Consider the following 25363-nt stretch of genomic DNA (forward strand, 5'->3'; position numbering starts at 1 on the left):
TAATGGGTCCAATTATCCTGATGATGAATCAAAAGAGCTTAGTGGTGTTTATAAGATGAATTTATTTGAACTTGAATACCGCTACAGTTGTTCACTACAGTTGTGTAGATCCACAAGTAGGAAGCAATTAGCAATGGTAGTTTTTAAAAATTGGAAACATTATTGGAAAATTGAAAATTTAGTAAAGGATGCATTTTTAACTGCTATTTTGATTCAATACAGGACTATTCTAGACTCTACTAAAAACTACTAATAAAATAATTTGGTTGTTGAATCAAATTGTTTATACATGTAGTTTTCTTAAAATGAGGAAAAAATATTTTACGCATTCAGAAATGGTAAATGATACAAAGTAACAGAATACTCAATGAATGATAATACAATGTAAATTCTTATAGTGTAATCATTTACAAGTCTACTCAAAAATAAATTTCATCATATTCAATAGGTATTTCTAGAATAAGGGCTAGTTTTAGTTATATGCTACATCAGATTTCAGCACTGGAATCTTTATTGCCAGTGCATTGTTCCTATGTGAATACAAATTTGCATTTGATGATAGTCATTCATTTTTCTTGATTTATAGAATCAAACAGGTGTCAGTTTCTTTGGAACCTCTGGAATTTTATCTTTAAAGGAATGCATTTTTGACATTTAAAAAAATAGGAATTAAATTCTTCATAGCTTCAAAAAAATCCATCAATTTAACTATATAAAAAAACCAAACCATGCCAGAAAACAAACGTTCATCTGTTCCAGTGACAGACAGTTAACATTTTTAGATATATTTATAGAAATCAAGAGAATTTAAAAAAAATATTTTTAAAATAGGACTATTTGTTTTTCTACTTTTGTGACAGGTTTAAGCATAAATGGTTTCATGCTTGGTTATCATGATCTAAATAAACACACACACACACACACACACACACACACACACACACACACACACAAATAAATTCTTGGCCAGTTCATTTTCCCTCTAGCCTTGACCTCAGCCCCAAACAATATTAACTGTATTAAATTATATTAATTATATTAAATTATATTGAATGCTAATTTTGGCTAAGGAGATACATGCGCTTAAAATCTTGATAAAATAAATGTAATATATTTAATAGCAAATAAGTTTTATGGATTAAGCCTGAATTTATTTCATTTGTATTTACTGTATTTCACTGCAATACTATATTTGATGATCTGGGGTGGTGATATGGTGATATAGGTGGCACAGAATAAATTATCAATTCATTACAGTATGCAGAGTGATTGACTTCTTTGGTCAAAGTAACAAGCAAGCCTTCTGTTATTCTACATGTAACTACAGATTGTTTTTTTTTTTTTAAATTCTGTGCTGCCATTCTCTAACATGAATTACCCTATTCATGTTATTAGCTGTAACGATTCATTCACAGCCATATAGACCCTAAAAATTCTAAACCTGAGTGCAACCTAAGTAAAAGAGAACCCAGAGTTTCCAACTAGGCGTAAATGCTGCAAATCTATCATTGGATGATGTGATTGTCAGGCATTAGCTGACTTTTGAGTAGCTAACAGTCACAATTCTTTTATTGCACAGAATGGTTTCATCATTCTGTGCAATAAATATCTATCCTGAAATGAAAAGGTTTTCATTTACTTTTGCACTGCACTTCAGTTTTTTCTATGTATAAAGCAATAAATATATACTGGGCTAGAAGAAACTCTAGAATGGTGTATTAAATAGGATTCAAATTTCTGGTGGGAACAGTGTAACCAATCTAGCATTCTTCAGACATGTTAAGACTGAATCTTCCAATTTTTTCCAAACATTGGAATTATCAAGCTAAATACTTAATATCAAAGTTATCCATGTCAGTTGCCATAGCTTCTGTATATTGGGATTTGGGGTTCATGATCATTCATGAAGCTTATTTCATTTCAGTAAAGTATTGAAACATCTGATTAGTTTTAAATATGGAAAGAAATGTTGCATCAACAGGTATAAAACAGCCATTGCAAGTACATCTAAGATTTCATATCTCAGTCTTATATCTCAAGTATCATTAAAACATTTAAAGGTTATAGTAATGTAAAATATGGTTAAATATTTAATAGGCAGAAAAAACACCAAATTGACTGCAAATACAGTCAGTAAAAAAAAACAACAACCTTGTAATTTCCAAAAGTGGTAATTTCATATAATTACAGAGAGCAAATTTTACAGTAATTCTTTTGAGCACAGTATATTATATAATGCATTCTGTGCTTTATATCCCAATCCTAAATGCTATTAATTAGAAGTAAAATCATTTACTATAGCTATAGTACTATTTACTATACTGAAATTTTAAGTCAAATTTCAGGCAAAACTGAATAAGAAGGTTTTGCTTTGTATTCTAGTAAAACATAGTGAAACGTCAGGACTTACAAAAGTGCAGTATATATTATTTACTTCAATTAAATCAGTGAAAACAGATTTCCTTACAAGTAAATTTTGGAAGCACATATGCACAGATACACACATGCATCCCATTTTAATCTCTATATCAGGGGTAGTCAACTTTGGCTCTTTTATGACTCGTGCTGGCTCAGGAATTCTGGGAGTTGAAGTCCACGAGTCATAAAAGAGCCAAGGTTGACTACCCCTGCTATATCAATGTAATACATTTTGAAGAGTTTAGGATGAAAAATGCAAAGTTGCTTGCTGAGCAGGTAGTCCTCAACTTACAACAGTTCACTTAGTGACTGTTCAAAGTTATAGCAGCACTGAAAAAAAGTGACTTTTGACTGTTTTTCAGTTACACCCTTTTGTAGCATCTCAGGGTCATGCGACCTGACAAGCAAAGTCAATGGGGAATAAGCCAGATACACTTAACAACCAGGTTACTAACTTATCAACTGCCTGATTCACTTAACAACTGTGGCAAGAAATGTCATAAAATGGGCAAAACTCACTTAACAAATGTCTCATTTAACAACAGAAATATTGGGCTCAGTTGTGGTTGTAAATCAAGAATGAACTGTATAAGCTTTCATTTTCAAAGAATTCAAAGAATCTGAACGTGGAATTCGATGTCCAGTACATGAATGTCAAAAACACCACAAAATCTGTGTTAATCAGTTACTATACTACCCTAACAATTTACACCAGCACTTTCCTGATTGATGTTATTAAATATCCTAAATAGATAATCAAGAGTTATTGCTTTCTACTTTGAAGTACATTTTACTCATTTAATTAAATCATTTATATACTGGTGGCTGTCAAATCTAAAAATCAAACTCTGGTTGTCTTATAACCCAGCAATAGAAACAATGTATACAGCTATATTAAAAATAAATAAAACCAAACCCAGAAAAACTTAGTATCACAATCACACTTCATTGGTTTAACCCACCAGGTTTTTGTCATATTCTGACTTTATCCTCATACTCAAGCTGAAAGAGTGAGGGCCCATCAGATCAAGAGGGAGAGTATCCCATAGGGCAGTGTTTCCCAAACTTGACAACTTTAAGGCATGAGGACTTCAACTCCCAGAATTCCACAGCCAGCAACGCTGGCTGTGGAATTCTGGGAGTTGAAGTCCACATGCCTTAAAATTGTCAAGTTTGGGAAACACTGCCATAGGGTAAGGGCTGCAGTGGAAAAGGCATGCTTCCAAGGACTACAAGAGGCAGTATTCAAGAGAAGGGATCTGGAACATGGCTGCCCTATCAGTTTTTGTAAGACGAGAAGATATCTTCAGGGATGGGCAGTTCCACAAACAACCTGGTCCAGTGCCATGTAGGGTTTTAAAGGTGATACCCATCACTTTGAATTATACCCAGAAGAAATTAGAAACCACTGCAGCTGGGATGTAATAGGGATAAATCCAGGAGTGCCCAACATAATATGCGTTGCTGCAATCTGGACCAAGTAGTCTTCAAGAGCAGCCCTATGTACAGCACATTGCAGCAATCAAATAGGAGTGATGAAGGCATGACTGCTGGAGAGCAAGGCTTTCCAGTCCAGGATAGGATGCAATTAATGCACAAGACAATCTATGCAAAGGCCCCTCTAGCCACAGCTGCCAGCTGCTCATTGAGCAGTAGCTGCTTGTCTAGAATGACGTCCCCCCCCAAATTGGTTATCAGCTCCATGCAAGGGAATGCAACCCTGTCCAGGGTCAGAGACGGTATATCATCAGACCAGATGATATGGGGGGTGGGGAGGGGAGGAAAAGCTACTCCATCTTGCCAAGATTGAATCAAATTTGGTTCTTCCCCATCCCGACCCTCTTAGCTTCCAGGCATTTGGTGAGCACTGTGCTAGCATTACCTGCTTGGGTTGGAGATGTGTAATATAACTGGATATCATCAGCATAGTGATGACACTACATGTTGTCAGCAAATGACTTCACCCAGTGGTTTCATTTAAATGTTAAAGGGACAGGACACAGATCTGAACCCTGAGCAATCCTGCATTTCAGGGTCATAGGGCTCGACTTCTCCCCTCTTATCAATATTGACTAGCTGCAGAGAAAAGAGGAAAATGACTGCAAACTGTACCTCCCCCCAAATTGTCAAAGCTGTCTCAGAAGGATATCAAAGATCTAAGAGAACAAGAACAGTTGCATCTTTCACCACCACCACCACTTGACACTTGTGTCAAGTCCTCCAGAGGTTATCTGCAAACTAATGCAATCTTGGCAGGAGCTTGGCCTGAAAAGGGTCCAACTGCAGGGCTCTCTGTAGCTTAAGTTCCAGCAACCTCTCAGCAACTTCCCTAAAATGGGGAAGACTGGGAGATTGTTGGGTCCAAGGATAGCTTCTTAAGAAGGGGGCATAATAGCCTAAGACCTTCCATTTTATTACTTCTATGGCCCATAAATTCTTCTTGTGGTCATAGAAGCAATTTGTGCTAAGAGATAGGAGAAGACCTAGCAAAAACCTGGGAGCAGAGTCAAAAGAAGAATCAGCTTAGAGTCTCTACATAGCCACAAACGGATGAAGTCCAACTCCTCTTGAATTCTGTTAACACCTATTCCAGTGGTTCTCAACCTTTTTAATGCTGCGACCCCCAACCGGTCATAAGTCGAGGATTTTCCCTGCCCGGGAGCGTCACGCATGCATGGTGCCGGCCCCTGCGCCAGCTGAGGCGTAGCTGACAAGCGGCAGAGACGGCGCAGGCAGACCACCGGCTGGGCCACCAGTTGGCCCAGCCCAAGGGAGGTAAGGCACCCGCTGGGTCCCACGCGCACCAGAAACCCTCCCTGCACCCGCCAGCCTCCCACCTCCCACCCCTAGCCCTCTTTTACTTACATTTTTAGTAGTTGCTCAGCAGGGAGGGGTGGAAACTTCCAGACAGCTCGCCTTCGCTGCAGACAACTTGCAGCACCATTTTCAGAATGGGACTTTTGGCGGGCTCAGCAGGGCAGAGACAGCCTGGACAATTCCTATTGGCTTTTGAAAGCCAATAGAATTAGACTCTATTCAAGAGAGTCTATGCTATTGGCTTTCAAAAGCCAATAGAATAAAAGGGAGTAGCACAGCTAAGGAAAAGGGGGGAAAAATGGCGGACTGCGTTGTTTGGCGACCCCCATGAAATGGTCATTTGACCCCAAATGGGGTCCTGACCCACAGGTTGAGAACCACTGCCCTATTCAGTGCCAAAATGGTTCTAATGGTTAATTGAGTAGATTCCTGTGCATAGGCACGAATAGTAATGAAGCAGTTTAATTGGAACTTCATGTGTAGTTCTGATTTTTATGACTGATATAAGTTCTACTTAAAATTAACTTAAAGGAAATGGGAAGTTAGTAAATGTAGGTTTGTTTATGATTTTTATAATATATTTATATTTATTTTGAAAACAACCTAAAAGTCAAGTTTGATACAGGAAATAAGATCTACTATATACTGTCTTCCTCCTTTAAAGGAGTTATGTAACAAGTTCCATTGCCAGACTGCTTTATGTTGATCTAGGACAGTGGTTCTCAACCTTTTTAATGCCGCGACCCCCAACTGGTCGTAAGTCGAGGACTACTCAACCGGTCGTAAGTCGAGGACTACTCAACTGGTGCAGCACCATTTGCAGAATGGGACTTTTGGCAGGCTCAGCAGGGCAGAGATAGCCTGGACAATTCCTATTGGCTTTTGAAAGCCAATAGAATTAGACTTTATTCAAGAGAGTCTATTCTATTGGCTTTCAAAAGCCAATAGAATAAAAGGGAGTAGCACAGCTAAGGAAAAGGGGGAAAAATGACGGACTGCGTTGTTTGGCGACCCCCGTGAAATGGTCGTTCGACCCCAAATGGGGTCCTGACCCACATGTTGAGAACCACTGATCTAGGAAGGCAGTCAGGTTTTGGGTCCTGGATTTTTGGCCATTAAAAAAACCATAACTTGTGAACTTGTGGCAAGTCATATATTAAGATAAAACCTGATATATACAATAAATTTCAAGCACCTGGCTGCATCCCATTTACTCTTGCTTCCCTCTTTGCTCCACATAAGTGCAACAACTAACTGCAATTTATCAGCATTTTCTGGTCTAGGTAGAATGGAAAGTTATGATTAATGCTTTCTAAAAAAGGATATGAAGCCATGGTTTAACTTCTGTTTCTGAATCCTAATTAAATTGGAAACAATTGCCCATATTTCACAGGTTTTGAGTTCTTGGGATTTTAATTTGAGGCACACAGATCAGCACCACTTTTGTATTTTTTTTCCTTTTCCTTTAGCAAATTCTATCCTGATTGCTACTTAAAGGCAAGTAAGAAATAGTTACTCTAGCTGGCATTCTTTCTCTCTCTTGAACTCCATTTGTTCTTCCGTTTCTGGCAGAATGTGGGCCATTTTTCTTCAGCCTAGATAGAAACATTTTCCGAAAGATTCTTTTCTTTAATACTCTTTTCTGGATTTTACCCTGCCTCTACCTCAGAACAAATCTTTAATAACCAAATTCTGTGTCCGTGTTTGGTTTGCTAACATTGTACTGCCATCTTTATTCCTTTCTTTTTTTTTAAGGCTCCTTCCTCTGTTACACTTAGCAGCGGTCTTTTCCCAGTGAAAAATATGCTGTCTAGTAAGAAGAATAGTGTCCTATAAAAGCTACAGAGGACATGTCTATTTGTGTATATGTGACAGAATGTTGGAGAGCTATGGGTGACTGGAGATTGTCACATTATAGTGCATTGTCGGCTACAATTTATAGTCTGCATAGTTTGTTCAGCCTGAGCATAGAAAGAATGTGTTAAAGGCCTGCATATTACTGCATGAAACACACATGTCCTGGTTTATTAAACCAGGTTGAGGCATTAAAACTGGAGATTAATGCTTATACAGGTAGTCCTCGGCTTATGACAATCCATTCAGTTACTGTTCAAAGTTCTGACAGCAGTAAACAAATGATACTTCGTAGTTCTGGCCATCACAATATTCCTGGGGTCTCATGATCACAATTTCTGATGTTCTTTACTGGCTTCTGATAAGCAAAGTCAATGGGGAAAGCAGCAGGTATGAGTTTGAAGTCATAATCACATACGAGATTCTCTGTTAACCTCCTTTGTGGTCCTTGTTTAAAAATGGCAACTGAGATTGCCACAATTGCCTTTGCCAGGTGACTTGGTCACATAACATCATGCCTTATGACCATGTCAGTTAGCAATAACAATTCTGATCCCAATTACCATTATAAGACAAAGACTAGGACTACATGTAGCTAGATATATTGTAACACATAAAGATGGTACAGTGTAAGAAAAGAGGAAAAATAAAAACATGAAACAAAAAAGTAATAAAAGATACCAAATTTCCTTGGAATACAGTACATGGAATGATAGGATAGTTTAATGTAGGTTTGCCAACATTCAATCAATCTTTATTCGATCATAGACCATCAGAGATTTATAGACAAATCCTGTAATGTTTTGCAACATCCTTGATTTGATTTAATGTTATATGGAGCACAATGTTAGAAACTGCAGTATTTGTTCTTAAAGGTAAAATGATGAGATGGTCCTTGCTCATCATTTTCTTGTTGCTCATCATTTTCTTGGGTGTCCCCTATGTTCTTGAAGTCTGCTTTTGAAAAATTGAGACAGTTTTTTAGGAGTTGCAGAGGAAAAGATTCGCAAGAAAAAATTGAATTGCTCTTCTTCCTCCAACATACACTGTAATTTAAAGAGGAACAGAAATTTAGACAACAGTGCATTTTTTCTAATATTAAAAAATGAAATGGAATGCACAGTTTGGAATTAAAAAGTAAAATATAATTGTTCTAACAGTTCTTAGAATTGTTTTAAAATACTGTTACATATAGCAAGAGAAGAAATTACACAAATGTTTGTTATTTAAAGGTGATGAACAGTTTAAAAATATGCTACTAGAGAAATCATTTTTATTGTTTATCTCTGTTTAACTATAGTATCAAAATCAGTTGGGGCCTAATGTAGGTGTACCATATATGGGTTGCAAAGATATGGATGATCACAAGAGGTTATCAAAAAGTTAATGCTTTTTATATCACTTTACCACTATCTAATGACATACTGGATTTTTCAAGCTGAGATATATGCCTATCTTAATAAATATGATAGGCATATTATATTTGAGAAAAAATTGTTTGTGCTGCTGGAGTATTATAAATGGAAATTGGAGATCATGAAAGAAGGAAATAATTTCTCAAATTGTTTTCAGTATTATGGTCCAATATGTACAGGCAGACGAGCAGAGGTTTTTTTGGATAAATGCTCTTAGAATTGTTACTAAATACAGAGAATGTAAGACCCAAAGGTTCTTTTTCATGAGGCAATTGGATGTTTCGCTTCTCATCTAAGAAGCTTCTTCAGCTCTGACTGGATGGTGGGGATTGGAAGGATTTATACTCCTTGAAGGCAGCTGATTATTTGCATTTTTTTGGAAAGTCATTGAGGCTACCTAGAGGCTTATCTGTGTCATCAGGGTCACCTGAATAGTAGTGCAAATGGATGTGGAGTCTTCTTGGAACTGCTGAAAGGTCTGTGTTGTAGACTGGAGATAAATGATGTCATATCCCTCTCCCTCTGTTGAGAGAGTGCTGTTCAATTTTGATATAGATGGCCTCTTTGACACCTCTTTCAAACAGTGGTCCTCTCTGTCCAAAATGTGCACTTTGCTGTCTTCGAAAGAGTGACCTTTGTCTTTTAAATGCAGATGGACTGCTGCATCTTGTCCTGAATCTTGTCCTTGTCAATGACTCTCTAAAAGAATGCAAATGACCAGCTGTCTGAAAGGAGTATAAATCCTTCCATTCCCCACCATCCAGTCAGAGCTGACGAAGCTTCTTGGATGAAAAGCGAAATGTCTTTCAAAGAGAAAAAAGAAAATCTAGTTACTTGTGAAAAAACACCTTTGGGACAACCATGATCTGGATGACTGACAATCTCCATAGACAGAGAATGTAAGAATTAACTACACTTAGTAGTATTAAAACATTTGCAGTGAAACATTCTTTTGCTATTGCTCACGACTTTAGAATTGGCTATAAGCTGAAAAAATTAATAGGGAAAAATTATATATTTAAAATAATTTAAAGGAAGAGTAGCTGAATTAAAATGTTAAGAAAAACAGAACAGAACACTTTAGTAATACTGTAGTTTGTAATATAATTTCAAGCTAAATTTGAAATTTTAATCAGACTCAGTTATAATAGCTACTATGAAGATTTTTTTTCTTAAACAGAAGGAGCGTTGGCTTACCTGAACGCCTTTTCTCAGCATGATGGTGAAGAATCCACCAATGGGTTATTTCAGTCCTCCTGCCCAATCAGACCAATTTGTCAAGTTGTCATGCCTCATTATCTGGGGCTTCTAGTTTCATCGAGGGATTAGCCAATGACAACAGGTCGACGTGATGACTCTCAAGCAGGCATTAAAAGAAAGTTAACCAACAAGTACCCCACCTGGATCTGACTGACATGTAATAGTGGAGGGTATGGATTCTTCATCATCGTGCTGGGAAAAGGTGTTCAGGTAAGCCAACGCTCCTTCTCCAGCATGATGACTGAAGAATCCACCAATGGGACATATCAAAGCCTCCGTAGTCCCTAAGGGTGGGAGTCAGTTGGGGCCGGACCCCCAGATGGTGGGACCACTTGTTGAAAAATATGCCTACCAAAAGCGGCCTCAGCCGACGCAAATTTATCTAAATGATAATGCTTAATGAATGGAGATGGCGAAGATCACGTCACCGCCCTGGGTAACCCATGCCGCAGTTGTAGTGGTACTGCGGGTGGAATGTGCCATCACATGAGGAGGAACTGGTAAGGCAAGAGAAACGTAAGTGGATGAGATACAAGCTCTAATCCACCTGCCTATGGTGGAAGCTGATGTCTTTTGACCCATTGTAGAAGGCTGGAACTACACAAATAGAGCTTCCAATTTACGGAAGGGTGCCGTGCACTTGATATAACAACGTAACACTCTCCTTACATCCAAGGTGTGCCAACGACGTTCCAATTCATGTGACAGGTGAGGGAAGAAATTTGGAAGGATGACCTCCTGTGCTCTATGGAAAAGCGTATTAATCTTAGGAATGAATGAAAGGTCTAGCCTGAGAACCACCCTGTCCTCATGAAACGTGCAGAGATCCTTCCTCACTGACAAGGCGGCCAATTCAGAAATGCGTCTGGCCGAGGTAATAGCAATCAGGAAGGAAACCTTGCGCGACAGGTGTCACAATGAGCACGTTTTGAGTGGTTCAAAGGGAGCTGAGGTCAGTGCCTGAAGGACTCGAGATAAGTCCCAAGAGGGATACCTATGAATTACGGGCGGTCTACTATTCGTGACCCCCTTAAGAAAGGCCGGGATAGCGGGATGCCATGATAAGGACTCTGAGGAGTCCCAAGAGAGTACTGAGGAAAGTGCTGCTAACTGTCTATTGGGCGCCAGGCCTTTGTTGATGCCCTCCATTAAATATTCTAGGACCCTGGGAATAGTCACCTGTGCTAGACTTACGTGCTTCTTGTCGCACCATCCACAGAAATTCTTCCACGTATGGTCATAAATGGTCATAAATTGTTGATGGTCTCCTGGCCGCCTGGATCATGTCGATCACCTCCGCCGAATAAGATTCCCTGGTTAGGGTGCAGCGCTCAAATGCCAGGCGGTCAGTTGCAGCCATTGGGGGTCTGGATGTGGAAGATCCCCCTGCATTAGCCGAATCTGGCTATCGGAAATCCGCCACGGGGCTGAGGATGAGAAACTCACCAGGTCCGCAAACCAAGGTCTCCTGGGCCAGTGAAGAGCGATGAAGATCAGTTCCTGGAATCAGAGGCAGTGGGGGAAAGGTGTACAACAGGCCCTGAGGCCATTTGCAGTGCAGCGCATCCGTCCCCTCTGCTCCCCAGGAGGGGAACCGAGAGAAAAACCTGGGTAGCTGAGCATTCTCCGGAGAGGCAAACAGGTCCACGATCAGACGATCAAACCTGTCCGATATCTGCCTGAAATTCTCTGGACGTAACATCCACTCCGAATGATCCGACCTGCTGAGGAAGTACGCCTGTCGATTTGCCTCTCCCGAGATGTGCGTGGCCCTGATGGAGAGCAGGTGTTTCTCTGCCCAGGAACTCAAAGCTCGAGCCTCTGTCATGAGGGACTTGGACCAGGTGCCCCCTTGCCTGTTCACGTGGGCTTTTGCGGCCATGTTGTCTGTTTTGACCAGCACATACTTTTCCCTGACTACTGTGTGGAACTTTAGAAGAGCGAGATGTATTGCTCTGAGCTCTAACCAGTTTATGCTGTGTTTGAGGTCTGTTTGTGACCACCGCCCTTGAGCTATCTGTGAGTCAAGATGAGCCCCCCAACCAAAGAGACTCGCGTCCATGATCACCTGAACCCGAGTGGGCTCCTTGAACAGGGTCCCCTTGTGAATGGCCGATGAAGTCCACCAGCCGAGTGATAAGCGTACCTGACGGGGAACCCGTACTAGCCTGTTGGATGTGCTGGTGTGTTGTCTCTGGTACGGGAGTAGGAACCACTGCAGGTCCCGGGCATGTAAGCGGGCCTATGGCACTATAGCTATGCAGGATATTAGCTTGCCTAGAAGTTGAGAAAGCATGGCCAATGACACAGTCCTGTGTCTGCTCACCTTGCGGGCCAGGTTCTTGATGCTCCTGCGCCTCTCCTCTGACAAGTACACGTGGCACGAGTCCGTGTCTATCACTGCTCCCAGATGAAGCAGGAGGGTGGAGGGAGTCATCTGGCTCTTGCTGAAATTTATCAGGAAGCCGTGGTTCTGCAGGGTTCTTATGGTGAGGGCCAAATCCGACTGGGCCGCTGAGACTGACAGGGACTGGATTAGAATGTCACTCAGATAACACTGGACCCTTACGGGAACCAGCCTTAAGTGAGCTGCCAACACTGCCAGGATTTTGGTAAAGACCCTGGGGGCTGAGGAGAGACTGAACGGAAGGGTTCTGTATTGATAATGATGGTTGAGGTATTGCAGGTATCTGCGATGATCCGGTAGTATAGGAATGTGTAGGTATGCTTCCTTTAGATCTATTGAGGTCAATAGATCTCCCTGCCTGATACTGGTTAAGATGGAATGTAACGTTTGTATTTTGAACCTCTTGTATTGAAGGTGGAGGTTCAGTCCCTTGAGATCGAGGATTGCCCTCTATCCCCCAGAAGACTTTGGGACTATGAACAGGATGGAATAGTACCCCAGTCCCGCCTGGTTTGGGGGAACTTCCTCTATCGCCTTGATGGTAAGTAGGTGTTGGATGGCGTCTTCCATGAGTCCCCTTTTTACATGATTTCTCATGGCTGGGCAAGACACGAAGCGGTCTAATGGTGTGGACTTGAACTCCAGGGACAATCCTTCTGTGGTCATGACCACAGGAGTCTGTGGTCATGTTTTCCCATTGGCGTATGAATAGAGCTAGTCTGCCGTCAATGGGAGGGCCTCTCTCTGAGTCATTTTCCTTGTCAGAAGAGTCGACCCCCTCTGTCACAAAAGGAATGTTTGGTTTGTGGCTGGTACCTGGTTCTGTCCCTATAACCTGTCCTGTCAAAGGAACGCTCAGCTCTGGGAGCTGGTGGTCCATAAGGTTGTGCAGGTTCCGTCGCGGCCCCCGTCCAAAAGGACTGCCGGTGACTGTATGGAACAAACCGTCTGGTAGTTCTCCTTGCTACATGCGAAATCACTTTTTGTTTCTGTTTGTTCTCAACAAGATATGGCGTTAGGGCCTCCCCAAATAATTTGCCGCCCGTGAAGGGGGCTGTGGACGTGCACCACTTATGTTTACTTTCAGCCCTCCAATTTTTCAGCCACAACAGCCTCCTAGCGACTACGCTGGAGGCCATTGCCCGGGATGAATGTTTGGCCGAATACAGGGAGACATCTGCCATATACTCGGATGTGGCTAGTAATTTGGTCAGATCCTGATGTATCCTGGTTTCTTCCAATGGAATTCTATCCTGCAACTGACGAAGCCAGGTAATAGAAATCCTTGCAAAGAAGGAAGTGGCTGTAGCTGCCTTAGTTGCCCAAGCAGATGCAAAATGGGCCTTGCACAAGGCCATTTCGGATTTCTTATCCTCTGCCTTAAGGGTGTCCGATACATCTGCTGGGAGGCTGGCGGTTGAAAATAACGGGGCCAGATATTTATCCACCTTTGGAACTTCTAATAAGTCCACTAAGGTCTTTGGCATGTCTACTATTTTGCGCTCCGCTGCGCCCTGAGTAGGTTGAGCAGCTGGTGACTCCCATTGTCCCTGAATATTTTTACGGAATAACGGGGGACAGGGGATTTGGGGGTGTTTGTCTACTGGCTCGGCAAACAGGGGATTAGATACCTGATCAGAGGAAGGTTGAGGGATTGAAACCGGGTGTGAGGAAAGCTTACTGGCTTTGCAGGCTCTGCGCAGTAATTCAGGAAAAAGGGAAGAATTAAACAGTTCTGACATAGATTGAGATTCGTAAGTAGATTCCTCACAATCTGACCAACCGTCCTTACTTTCCTCATAATCTGAAACCTCAGAGTCAGAAACATGAGAAAGGGATGGGGAAACCATACCTGACTGATCCAGGGAAGGACGTTTGGCGGTTGTTGGTGCAGAAGAAGAAGAAGGTCCCGAAATGGGAGACACCTTCTGGTGTCCTGTTGACGCCATGGCTTGGGACATGGCCTGCGTTATCCATGCTTTAAGCTGGTCGGAGAAAGGCTGCTCTAGTGGAGACTGTAAGGTGGTGCAGTATCAGCAGCGGATGCTGTCGACATACCTGGCAAATCAAGGTCCTCCCCAAACAGGGGTGGTCCTACCTGACCAAGGGTCTGAGTCGAAACCTGTTGATGCACGTTCTCCGGTGGCCAAACCCTGGATGTGGATGGTTGAGTCTTTCCCGTTTCAGGTGGTGTTGAGGCGGACAATGTAATACACCTCTCAGCAGCCAAATGTTGGGCTTGTGAGAATTACTTCTCCAGAGCTTTGTGTGTACGGTTGGCCTGTCTGTCGCTTGCCCTGCCAACTCTCCTGCCATATTTAGATTTGGATTTGGCCTTACCTGAAGATGCCTCAGGTGCTGGCTCAGCTTGGACGGGAATGATGTCTGCTTCCAGAGGAGTTGGCTCAGTGGTTTCTGCCATTTCCATCGAGATGCAACCCAAAGATAACTTTGAGACTGACTCGATCTGCAAGGGACGTCAGAGGCCCCCGTGAAGAGGAAACTGACTTCACGTGGATTGGTGTGAGTCGGCCCACTGGCTAACTCATGCCTGGTGTAGAAGCACTTGTCATTCCACAATGGTTGAGGTGAATCACACGTGTCCCACAATAGTGGTGATGGTCAGGAGCTTGGAACAGCCACTAGATGCAGAGGGGCAGACAGACAATGGGCGACAAGGCCTGAAGTACCGTTGCTGCTGTTGCTTCCACCTTTCTGTGTCCTCAATACTAAAATAAATTCTGAAACACCAAGGCTCAAGGCAAATTAGTAACAATGATAACAATGTGTAAACTTTGGTAAATTCTGTTAAACTCTATTAAGTGACTGCCACCAATAGTGTCCTGGCCAGGGTGAAATGGGTGTTTCCCTCAGGAAAAATGTCCCCAAAATGGCGGACGCTCTAAGTGATGAGGAAAAAGGGGGGGAGGGGGGGAAAGGTTGGAGTCTGAAGGTAGAGGAGGTTAATGGAGCCTCCTAAAACAGTCCAGGTGCTTCCAAAAAACCAATGGTTTAATCCGAGGCTTTACAGCAAATTCAAGGAACGGAGTTTGAAAATGCACCTAACAGCTGTTAGGCGCGAATAAACGCTTGTCGCGGCCCCACAAGGCAGCTCCACTTCAGCGTTAGCCACAAACAAGCCAAACAGCAAGGAAACACCAAGAAAGGATTTCCCCCCCATCGCTGTTCTAGCAAATCCGCAAAATCACTGAAATCAGTGAAAGAATTTTGTCGTCAAAAGAGGGTGTTCCGTGGATCCAAAATGGCGGCCGCTATTAAGATCCCTGACCGAACCTGGTCATAGAAGAAGAAGCCACGAAGCTTCAAAATGGCGGCCACCAGACGACAATCCCAAAAACACGAGCTAGTGAGGGAGATAAGGAAGGGATCCCCCTAAAGCGCCCCAAAGAGAAAACTCTACCTAGCTCTATCAGGAGTCCCTGTAATAGCTTAGCAAAAATGCTAAAATAGGAAAGGGAAAGAGCCCCCCCCCCCGTCCTGAAGAGGAGTCCTACTCAAACCCAGAAAGTAAGGAAATTAGAATCAGAATCCCCAGAAGGGAAAATAATCTCTACTAGTTCCCCAAATTTTGAGAATCCACCAATGAGTTTGTAAATCTAACCTGACCTGCTCCAAAGTACCGAGAATCAAGATATCATGTCCTCATGGGCGAAAGACCAAAATGAAACTGGAAGCCCCAGATAATGAGGAGGCGTGACAACTTGACAAATTGGTCTGATTGGGCAGGAGGACTGAAATAACCCATTGGTGGATTCTTCAGTCATCATGCTGGAGAACAATAATGATATTTCCTTGGTGGCTATAGTCATCTCTGTAATTTTTTTGTTATTGTTTTTGTTATTGTTAGTAATGCTCTTTTGTCATATTGATTTTCCTATTTTAATATCGGTTCAAATCTCACCGGCTCAAGGTTGACTCAGCCTTCCATCCTTCCGGGGTAGGTAAAATGAGGCCCCAGATTGTTGGGGGCAATGTAAATATATATATACATTGCTTACTGGTGTACACCGCTTAGAGAGTGCTTGCACTTAAAGCAGTATATAACTCTCATAAATAAATAAATAAATAAATAAATATAAGCTGGTCAAAGTCCTGATGCATTGAAGTGTCATGTAAACTCCAGGAAATAATAAGTGAAATATTAATGTTGTCATGTTTAGATGCAAAAGATACATTGGAGTTCATTCAAGGATGTGTAGGACTTGTGATATAGGTGAAGAATAGATAGACTTGGAATTTGTGTAGGTACTCTAATGATAAGTTACTATTGGAGATTGTAGAGACACAGAAAGATGAGTGAATCTCTATAGAATTGTTCATGGGCACATTGGTTGATTAATTATTGACTGATGGTTTACTGATTATACGCCATCGTCAATGTTGATTTGATTACATACAGATTTTGTGGAGACTCTGTCCCCAACCGCTGGCCCTTCAGTTATTCTAACAGTGTATTCAGTGACAATACATTGAGACTGCCTCTGTCCAAGCATATCAGCCTAAGGCAGTGATGGCGAACCTTTTAGAGATCGAGTGCCCAAACAGCAACCCAAAGCCCACTTATTTATCGCCGGGTGCCAGGTGAGTGTGGCCCACTGGGTGGGTGTGGCTGTGGTGGTCATGGCAAAATGGGTGGGTGTGGCCAAGGTGGGCATGGTCAACTTGATGTTGCTCGTGGGCAGGGATTCCTGTAGGGGCCGGACAGGATTGGGGGAGATCCAGGGAGTCTCTGGTGGGTGGGACAGTGGGAAGGAGGCTCATCCTGCAGTGTGAGGGGAGATGAAGTCAGGAGGGATGGGACGGGGTGGAGGGAAACCAGTCGTGCTGGGATGCATCTGGCCATGTGGGACTTCGGTGAGTTAGCGGGTGGCTGCTTGAAGAGGGATGGTTGCCATCTCCGGGGCATAGTGCGTGTGCCCACAGAGAGGGCTCTGAGTGCTGCCTCTGACATGCGTGCCCATAGGTTCGCTACCACTGGCCTAAGGTGTTAAAAGACATTTTGAAGCAATGAAAAAAAATGGGTCTATGATAAATATTGTATGATAGATCTAAGCCAATATTCTTCAAGCCTGGCAACTTTTAGATATGTAGACTTCAAGTCCCAAAATTCGTCAGCTAGCATGCAAATTAGAAAAACATTTACCTTTCGATAGTACAATGGAATGCTTAGGCATCAAAGCCGCTTCTGAACAGAGAAAACATTATGTAATTGTGGTGAACTAGGGAACAATTTATAAACAGTAGCTGTTTTGTTTATTATTTGTCATCCAGTCTATTAACTGCTCATACATTAGTTTGGAGCATCAACTATTTCACTTGTGTTAGTTGAAAAAGGAAGACAGGACTGACTGTAATTTGATATTGATGGCAACAGTGTATATTCTCAAATAGCCTCTTCAAGTGGTTTCATAGAAACATTTAAAAGCATTAGGGATAAAATAGAATCCCGATGAACCTGATAAGATAGCTAGCTGCCAAGGAGCAGTGAAGTAATTCCCCAGTATCAACTTCTGGAATCCGTTATTTATTTGCAATTTGCCTTCATATCCCAAGTCTAATAACTAGTCTAGAAGGACATTGTAGTTAATGGTACTGAAAATTGCTGGGAACTAAGAAAACAGACTGGATCAATTTCCCCTAAGAGTAAGCAAACAGTTTTTGTTCTAACTTTATTATTATTATATATCATATCATATCATATCATATCATATCATATATTATATCATATTATATTATATTTATTATATTATATTATATATTACATTACATTACATTATAAATAATATTCCTGGAGGTTCAAAAAAATCATAAAATCACAGGATTGGAAGGAACCTCTTCTAGCCTAGACAGGAATCCTCAGATCATTCCAGACAAATGGTTCTCCAGTCTTTGTTTGAAAATCTCCAGTGATGGAGCACTTACAACTTTAGCATGAAGACTGTTCCACTACTTAATAGCTCTCACAATATGTTTGGATTCCTATCTGTAAAGCTATCATATTCATTCATTTGCATTGGCTTGCAAGCTATCCAAGATGGCTTACTTTATCTGTATGCCACCCATTCATGAAGACTCTAAATTAAAGAAATCAAGATGATAAAATAGCAGTTCCAGAACTAGACAGAATAACATCCTGTCAGGGTCACAGATAATCCCACTTTAGTGCCTAAATGAAGAACCAGGTTTTCAAAGAATTCCTAGAGGTTGGCAGAGTTGAGACCATACAGATCTTGGAAGTGATGCTGTACCAAAGGCAAGTGCAGTGATAGAAAAGACACTTCCCTGATCCCATAAGATGACATTGTTTTATTGATAGGACTTTGATAAATGGGAATTTATCATCTGCTTATCATATCGTTGTATGTTTCTTGTTTCAACATAGTGTTAAGTTGAATAGTGTGACACTGACTATAAGATGCAGGGAAATATCTACAGATATTATCTCTGTTTTGAAATTTTATTTTTCCTGTGTTGTTTTTGCAAAGTGTAACCTTCATTTGTGTTTTTTTCTGAAGTTTTATTGGCAATTAAGATAAATTGTGTGCTGAGATTGCTAGATTACTTGACAAAGGACACAGCTCATTTGCAAACTAATTCATATATAATTGTATTATGTCTGAGCTGTAAGACCTTAGTTTTGAACTACCTAATTATTCAAATATTGTTCTTTTTTATAACTGGCTCCTAATTGCTTATCTGCTCAGGAAGCCGAGGACAAAGTGGAATTGTGTTATACTGGAATTTTGGGTGGAGTTTTTATTTTATTTTATTTTTCATAAGAAAAGCTTGATTAAATAATCTTCAGAGTGATTCCATTTACTGCATACCTTCAGCTAATCACTCCTTTTCCTGGGGTTAACTATATTGTGACATTTTTGTGCCTGGGGAATAAATGCCATCCTGAATTCTTTGGAGAAAAAATAGAAAAAAATGAAATCAGTCAGACTGTTTGACTTATATCACCTTCCTGTTTACATTCAAGTTGCTACAATATCAAAGATTAAAAACAAAAAGAGAATATAAACAGTCTAAAATGTAGATTTAAATTACCAATTAAATATATACAGAAATAATCCAATAATGAAAAGCATGTTGAAGGAGCTTTATTCTTACAGAGTTTCAAAAACACTTTTGACTGTTCTCCACCCTTTCTTTTGGGGAAGGATTTGTTGAGAAGGTGGTCAGTCTGGAATTTCAGAATTCCCTGGAGGAAACAGATGAGTTTCGGGTACAACAGTACGTGTTGATGACCTCAGTGGAGTTCTCCCAACAGTTTGGATACCATCAATTGTGATATTCTTCTGGATCGACTATGTGCTATGTGGGGTGGTGGTAATGATTCTCCTTTTTTGTGTGTGTCTGGTTACAGTTGGTGATGGTGGGAAGGGGGTAATCAAGTCCAAAGCCATTAATCTACCAGGGGCCACAGAATCTAATGCTGTCATCTCTTGTTGTAGTATCTATAAGCAGCTGCTAAGTGAAGTTATGCATTGGCATGGGGTCAGGTGTCATCAGGATGCTGGTAGCGTATGCTACCAGGATTCTGTCCTTGGAAGCTAGAGGGAACTGAATGGGACATATAGATTTAAGTTCAACCCTAGCAAGACTAAGTGGTTATCAGGATTTGGACTTTTTAAAACAAGGAACTTTCCATCTCTAGTTCTGAATGGGGTTGTATTTCCCCAGATAGTACTGGTACCCAGTTTGGGAGTTTTGCTGGACTCTCAGTTCCTGTTCAAAAAGCAGGTGGATATCTTATGTGCCAGTTCCAGTCATTATAGTGTCAGATATAATCAACCAAAACTACTCATGAATGGTGTCAAACAAAAGCTTTATTATTACTCACATTACAAGAATTTCACCACACTGATTGAATTTCCTTGGAAACAATAAAATTCAAATTCAGAGATTTGGGGGAAGTCAAGCCTATGCTGCTTTTTGCATTGTAAGGAGTTGAAGTTCACCCCCTTCTTAACACTTCCCTCCAGTCTATCTGGAGATTCCACCACATCTAGTCTCTCATTTCTGAGGGGTTTTATGTCTATTCTACCAGGATGACCATCTTCCTTTTTTATTGCCCTAGTGTTTCTTTGGTTTTAAATTTGTATTCCACCCAGAGTCATTTTAGAATTGAAAAACAAATAATACTTGAAGGAATGTAAAATATTAAAATGTATGCCCTTATTTATTTGATACTCTTTACATGGAAGTGATGTAAAATTTGGGTGATGGGTCTGGAAGGCAAAACTTAATAAGCTTTGCCAATAAGAATTTTGGTACAATATTCTTTTATTCTGTTTCTTATGATTCTACTAAGATTGCTAACTATCTCTAGACTGCAATACTTATTTTATCAACTGCTTCTGACAAAAACTTAATGTGCAAATAAAAGGTAATGAAAGCATAGGACACATGGCACTTAGACTGCAATCCCATAGTTTTCTGGGAAATAAATGCCTCTGAACTTAGTTGTATTTTTCTTTCTATTCATGTACTTAGACTGCAGAAATAGGGTGTTCTGTTATTTTGTATTCATATACTAAAACCTTAATTCATTGTAAGATTACTTTTAAATGGTCCAGAGCAGGAAGGATATAGATAGGGTGGGGTATGGTGGGAAACTTTGCCTTTAAACGGAAAAATGGTTGTGATATAGTTAACACAGTCCAAAAACAACTTTCTGAGAATAACATTTTAGAAGCCTTCCCAAAACATTTCAGTTGACTTAACTGTACATTTTAAAGCAATAGATGATAAGATGAAGTACATAAAACAGAAAAAGACTATAATTTAAATAAGGAAAAGTGGCTACTGTTGTTCACAGGGACATACCTTCAGTTTTTTCCTCTCAGATAACTTGTGTCATAGAATGCACTGAGTTCAACTAAGAACTTTTATCAGTTCTTTTTTTTTTTTCATTATTTCAATAAGAAAATACCCTCTTGAAGAAAATAAAACTTTTAGGTGTGCCTTCTGAACCTGATGCCATCTCAGAACTATCAGAAGGATGCCCAGTTAGGGAAAATTTACATACAATAAAGTCCCCCCCCATCAAGAGTCATTGACTCAGAGGGATAGAAAAACAGAGCATTGATCAAAGGATAGAAAAACATTGTATACTTTGAATAGAATAGAGCTGGAAGGGACCCAGATTGTATTAGCTTTTTTGGTTGCTGCTGCACACTGATGGCTCATGGTTAAGTGAGCATCCACTAGGACTCCAAGGTCCCTCTCACAGTTATTGTTTTTAAGCCAGGTCTTGCCCAATCTGTACTTGTACTTTGATTTTTCCTGCCTAAATGTAACACTTTGCTTTTCTCCACATTGAAACTTATTTTGTTGGATAGGGCCCATTGTTCAAGTTTGTTAAGATCTTTTTGGGTCCTTAGTTGGTCTTCTGGGGTATTGGCTACTCCTGCCAGTTTAGTGTCATCTGCAAATTTGATGAGTTCCCCTTCAATTCCCTCATCTAAGTCATTGATGAAGATATTGAAGAGTACCGGGCCTAGGACGGAACGTTATGGTACCCCACTGCTTACTTCTCTCCATGTGGATGTAGTGCCATTGAGGACTACTCGTTGAGTACGATTTGCCAGCCAGCTACAGATCCATCTGGTGGTGATGTTGTCTATTCCACCTTTTTCTAGCTTATCAAGGAGTAGGTTGTGCTCTACTTTATCAAATGCCTTACTGCAGTCTAAGTATACTACGTCCACAGTATTTCACTGGTCTATTAGTTTAGTCACTTTGTCGAAGAATGAAATAAGATTGGTTTGGCATGCGCTTGGCTGCCTTATCGATCAGGAAGGACCTGTGCACGTTTCATGAGGATAGGGTGGTTCTTAGATTAGATCCCTCGTTTATTCCAAAAATAAACACAGTGTTCCATAGGGCACAAGAGGTTATTCTCCCGGACTTCTGTCCTCACCCATTGCATGACTTGAAACGGCAATGGCACTCTCTAGACGTAAGGAGAGCCTTGCGCTGTTACATCAAGTGCATGGCACCTTTCCGTAAGTCAGAAGCCCTGTTTGTATCCTTTCAGCCTTCCTCAATGGGCCAAAAGGTATCAGCTTCCACCATAGGTGGGTAGATCAGGGCTTGTATCGCAGGCGCCTACGTATCTCTTGCCCTGCCCATTCCTAGTCATGTGACGGCTCACTCCACCCGCAGTGCTGCCACAACTGCGGCGTGGGCAACTCAAGCATTTATTGAGGACATTTGCAGGGCGGCGACATGGTCCTCGCCTTCCCCCTTTATTAGATATTACCACTTGGACAAGTTTGCATCGGCTGAGGCCGCCTTTGGTAGACGTATTTTACAGCAGGTAGTGACACCATCATGTTAACAGGCCCCAACTGTTTCCCACCCATAGGGACTCCAGGAGCTTTGGTACGTCCCATTGGTGGATTCTTCAGTCATCATGTTGGAGCAGGAGCGTTGGCTTACCTGAATGCCTATTCTCAGCATGATGATGAAGAATCCACGCCCTCCCTTTTAGCGGATAGTTAGGTCTGTGTTGGGGACTTGTCGTTGTTTTTTTCCTGGTACCTGCTTGAGAGTCATCATGTCGAACTGTTGTCATTGGCTATGCCGTCGATGAAACTGGCAGGTCCCAGACAAAGAGGGGCATGACAACTTGACAACTTAGTCTGATTCAGCAGGAGGACTGAAATAATCCATTGGTGGATTCTTCATCATCATGCTGAGAACAGGCATTCAGGTAAGCCAACGCTCCTTTACAGCCTTTGCAGATGTGTATAGCAAAGGAAAGCACATTCATAGAATCGTATAATTAACAGAGTTGAAAGGGACCTTGGAGGTCTTTTAGTCCAACCCCTCCACCCCGCTCAAGCAGGAGACTCTAACCATTCCAGACAAATGGTTGCCCAATTTCTTCTTGAAAACCTCCACTGATGGAGCACCCGAAACATTTGAAGGCAAGTTATTCCAATGATTGTTCTGTCAGGAAATTTCTCCTTAATTCTAGATTGGATCTCTCTTTAATAATCTTGCTGCTCTCAGGTACTTTGGAGAATAGGTTTTCTGTGACAGTTCAGGTATTAGATGATTCCTATCATGTCATCTCTGGTCCTTGTCTTGGCTAAACTACACATACCGAGTTCCGACAACTGTTCATCATTGTTCAGATCTCTAATCACCTTTGTTGCTTTTCTCTACACCAGTGGTTCTCAACCTGTGGGTCGCAACCCCATTTGGGGTCGAACGACCATTTCACAGGGGTCCCAAACAACGCGATCCGCCATTTTTTCCGCCATTTTCCCCCTTTTCCTTAGCTCTGCTACTTCCTCTTATACTATTGGCTTTCGAAAGCCAATAGAATAGATTTTCTTGAACAGAGTCTAATTCTATTGGCTTTCAAAAGCCAATAGGAATTGTCCAGGGCTGTCTCCTGCTGAGCCCGCCAAAAGCCCCAGTCTGCAAATGGTGCTGCAAGGGGAACAGTCTGCAGAGCTTCTCTCCCTGCTGAGCAACTAAAAAGTAAGTAAAAGAGGGCCGGGGGTGGGGGGGGAGGTGGGAGGCCGGTGGGCACAGGGAGGGTTGCTGGCGCGCATGGGGTCTGGCAGGTGCCTTACTTGCCTTGGGCTGGGCCAGCTGGTGGCCCAGCCAGTGGTCGCCCTGCGCCGCCGCTGCCGCGGCCGCCCGGGAGCACCTGGGCCTGCCTGCCACCGCCCCGAACAAGCGTCAGTCAAGGTAAGCCTAGTGGGGCAGCAGCGGGCGCAGGGAGGGTTGCTGGCACGCGTGGGGCCTGGCAGGTGCCTTACCTGCCTTGGGCTGGGCCAGCTGGTGGCCCAGCCGGTGGTCTCCCTGCCTGCCGCGGCCGCCCGGGAGCACCTGGGTCTGCCTGCTGCCGCCCCTTGCTGGTATGCCTCAGCCGGTGCAGGGGGCGGCACCATGCATGCGCGGTGCTCCCGGGCCGGTAGTCCTCGACTTATGACCGGGGTCACGGCTATAAAAAGGTTGAGAACCACTGCTCTACACTTTCTAGAGCCTCAACATCTTTGTATCATGGTGACCAGAAATGGATTCCAAGGATTGTCTTAGTAGTGTAGTATCAAGCAGAACTATCACTTTGTGTGATTGTGATACTATCCTTCTGTTGATGTAGTCTAGGACTATGTTGGCTTTTTTGGCAGCTGCAACCCACTGTTGGTTAATAATCACGTGGTTGTCCACTAAGATATCTAGATCCCTCTCAGAGTTATTGAGCCAGGTACCATCTATTCTGTACCTGTGCATTTGGTTTTTCTTGCTTAGTTGTAAGACTTCTCTCAGCATTGAATTGAATTTTGTTAGATAGGGCTTAGTGTTCAAGTCTGTCAAAATCCCTCTTTATCTTGAGTCTATATTCCAAAGTGTTAGTTATTCCCTTCAGCTTGGGGTCGCCTGCCAAATTAATGACTTCTTCTATCCCCTCATCTAAATTGTTTATGAAGATGTTGAAGAGTATTAGGCCTAAGGCCTTGAGGTACTTTACTGCAGAGGTCGCTGACCTTTTCATTCTGATGAAGGAAAGGGAACAATTGGGAAATTTGTGTGCGCGTGTACCCGCATGCGTGGACAGGGCCATGCTCACCCACACAGCACTACTGGCTCATTTGCTCAGGCATGCAGGTGCTAGCTGCCGCCACTGCTAGCCCCCATGCACATGCGCAAATAGCCACGTGCACCTTCATGGCACTAGCGGCCCCCTTTGTACGCCACTGCTAGCCCCCCCACGTGTGCAAATGGGCTGTTCAACCCATGCACATGCTAGTGGCCCTGCACAGGTGCTAGCTGCTGCTGCTAGCCTTGCGTGCATGTGCAAATGGGTCTGCGGGCGCTAGTGCAAGTGGGGGTGAGTGCACGTGCATGCACTGGCCTGCCTTTCCTGTGGCCAGTAGTCCACAGTCCGGTAGCGGGCCGCAGCCCATAGGTTGGGGATCTCTGCTCTACTTCATGCTTCTCTCCATATCTAGTAGATGTAGTTTCATTAAAGACTACTTGCTAAGTGCAGTTGGTTAGCTAATTATGAATGCATCTGATGCCGTTTATCCACATTTTTCAATTTTATCCAAAAGTAGGGTATGGTCTACTTTGTCACATGCCTTTACTGAAGTTAAACCTGTGACAGCTTCACTTAACAAATGAGTTGCTGTCCCACTGTGAT

At 42.1% G+C, this 25363-nt stretch overlaps 1 protein-coding gene across 6 annotated transcripts in view; it reads left to right on the forward strand.

The window, feature by feature from the left end:
• Positions 1 to 25363, forward strand: part of RASGRF2 (Ras protein specific guanine nucleotide releasing factor 2) — a 162488-nt gene that overhangs the window by 23710 nt on the left and 113415 nt on the right. Inside the window, exon 1 of one of the 6 annotated variants that reach the window (XM_039320719.1) lies at positions 9310 to 12712. The exons of the other annotated variants lie outside the window; for them this stretch is intronic. Within the exon in view, the coding sequence (XP_039176653.1) occupies positions 12710 to 12712 (3 nt within the window). The 5' untranslated portion in view covers positions 9310 to 12709. Of the gene's footprint in view, positions 1 to 9309; positions 12713 to 25363 lie in introns of those variants that run through there. 6 annotated transcript variants of the gene reach the window in all.

This window comes from Crotalus tigris, unplaced genomic scaffold (genome assembly GCF_016545835.1).
Source record: "Crotalus tigris isolate CLP2741 ecotype Arizona unplaced genomic scaffold, ASM1654583v1 scf7180000023687.2574627, whole genome shotgun sequence".
Classification (NCBI taxonomy): domain Eukaryota; kingdom Metazoa; phylum Chordata; class Lepidosauria; order Squamata; family Viperidae; genus Crotalus; species Crotalus tigris.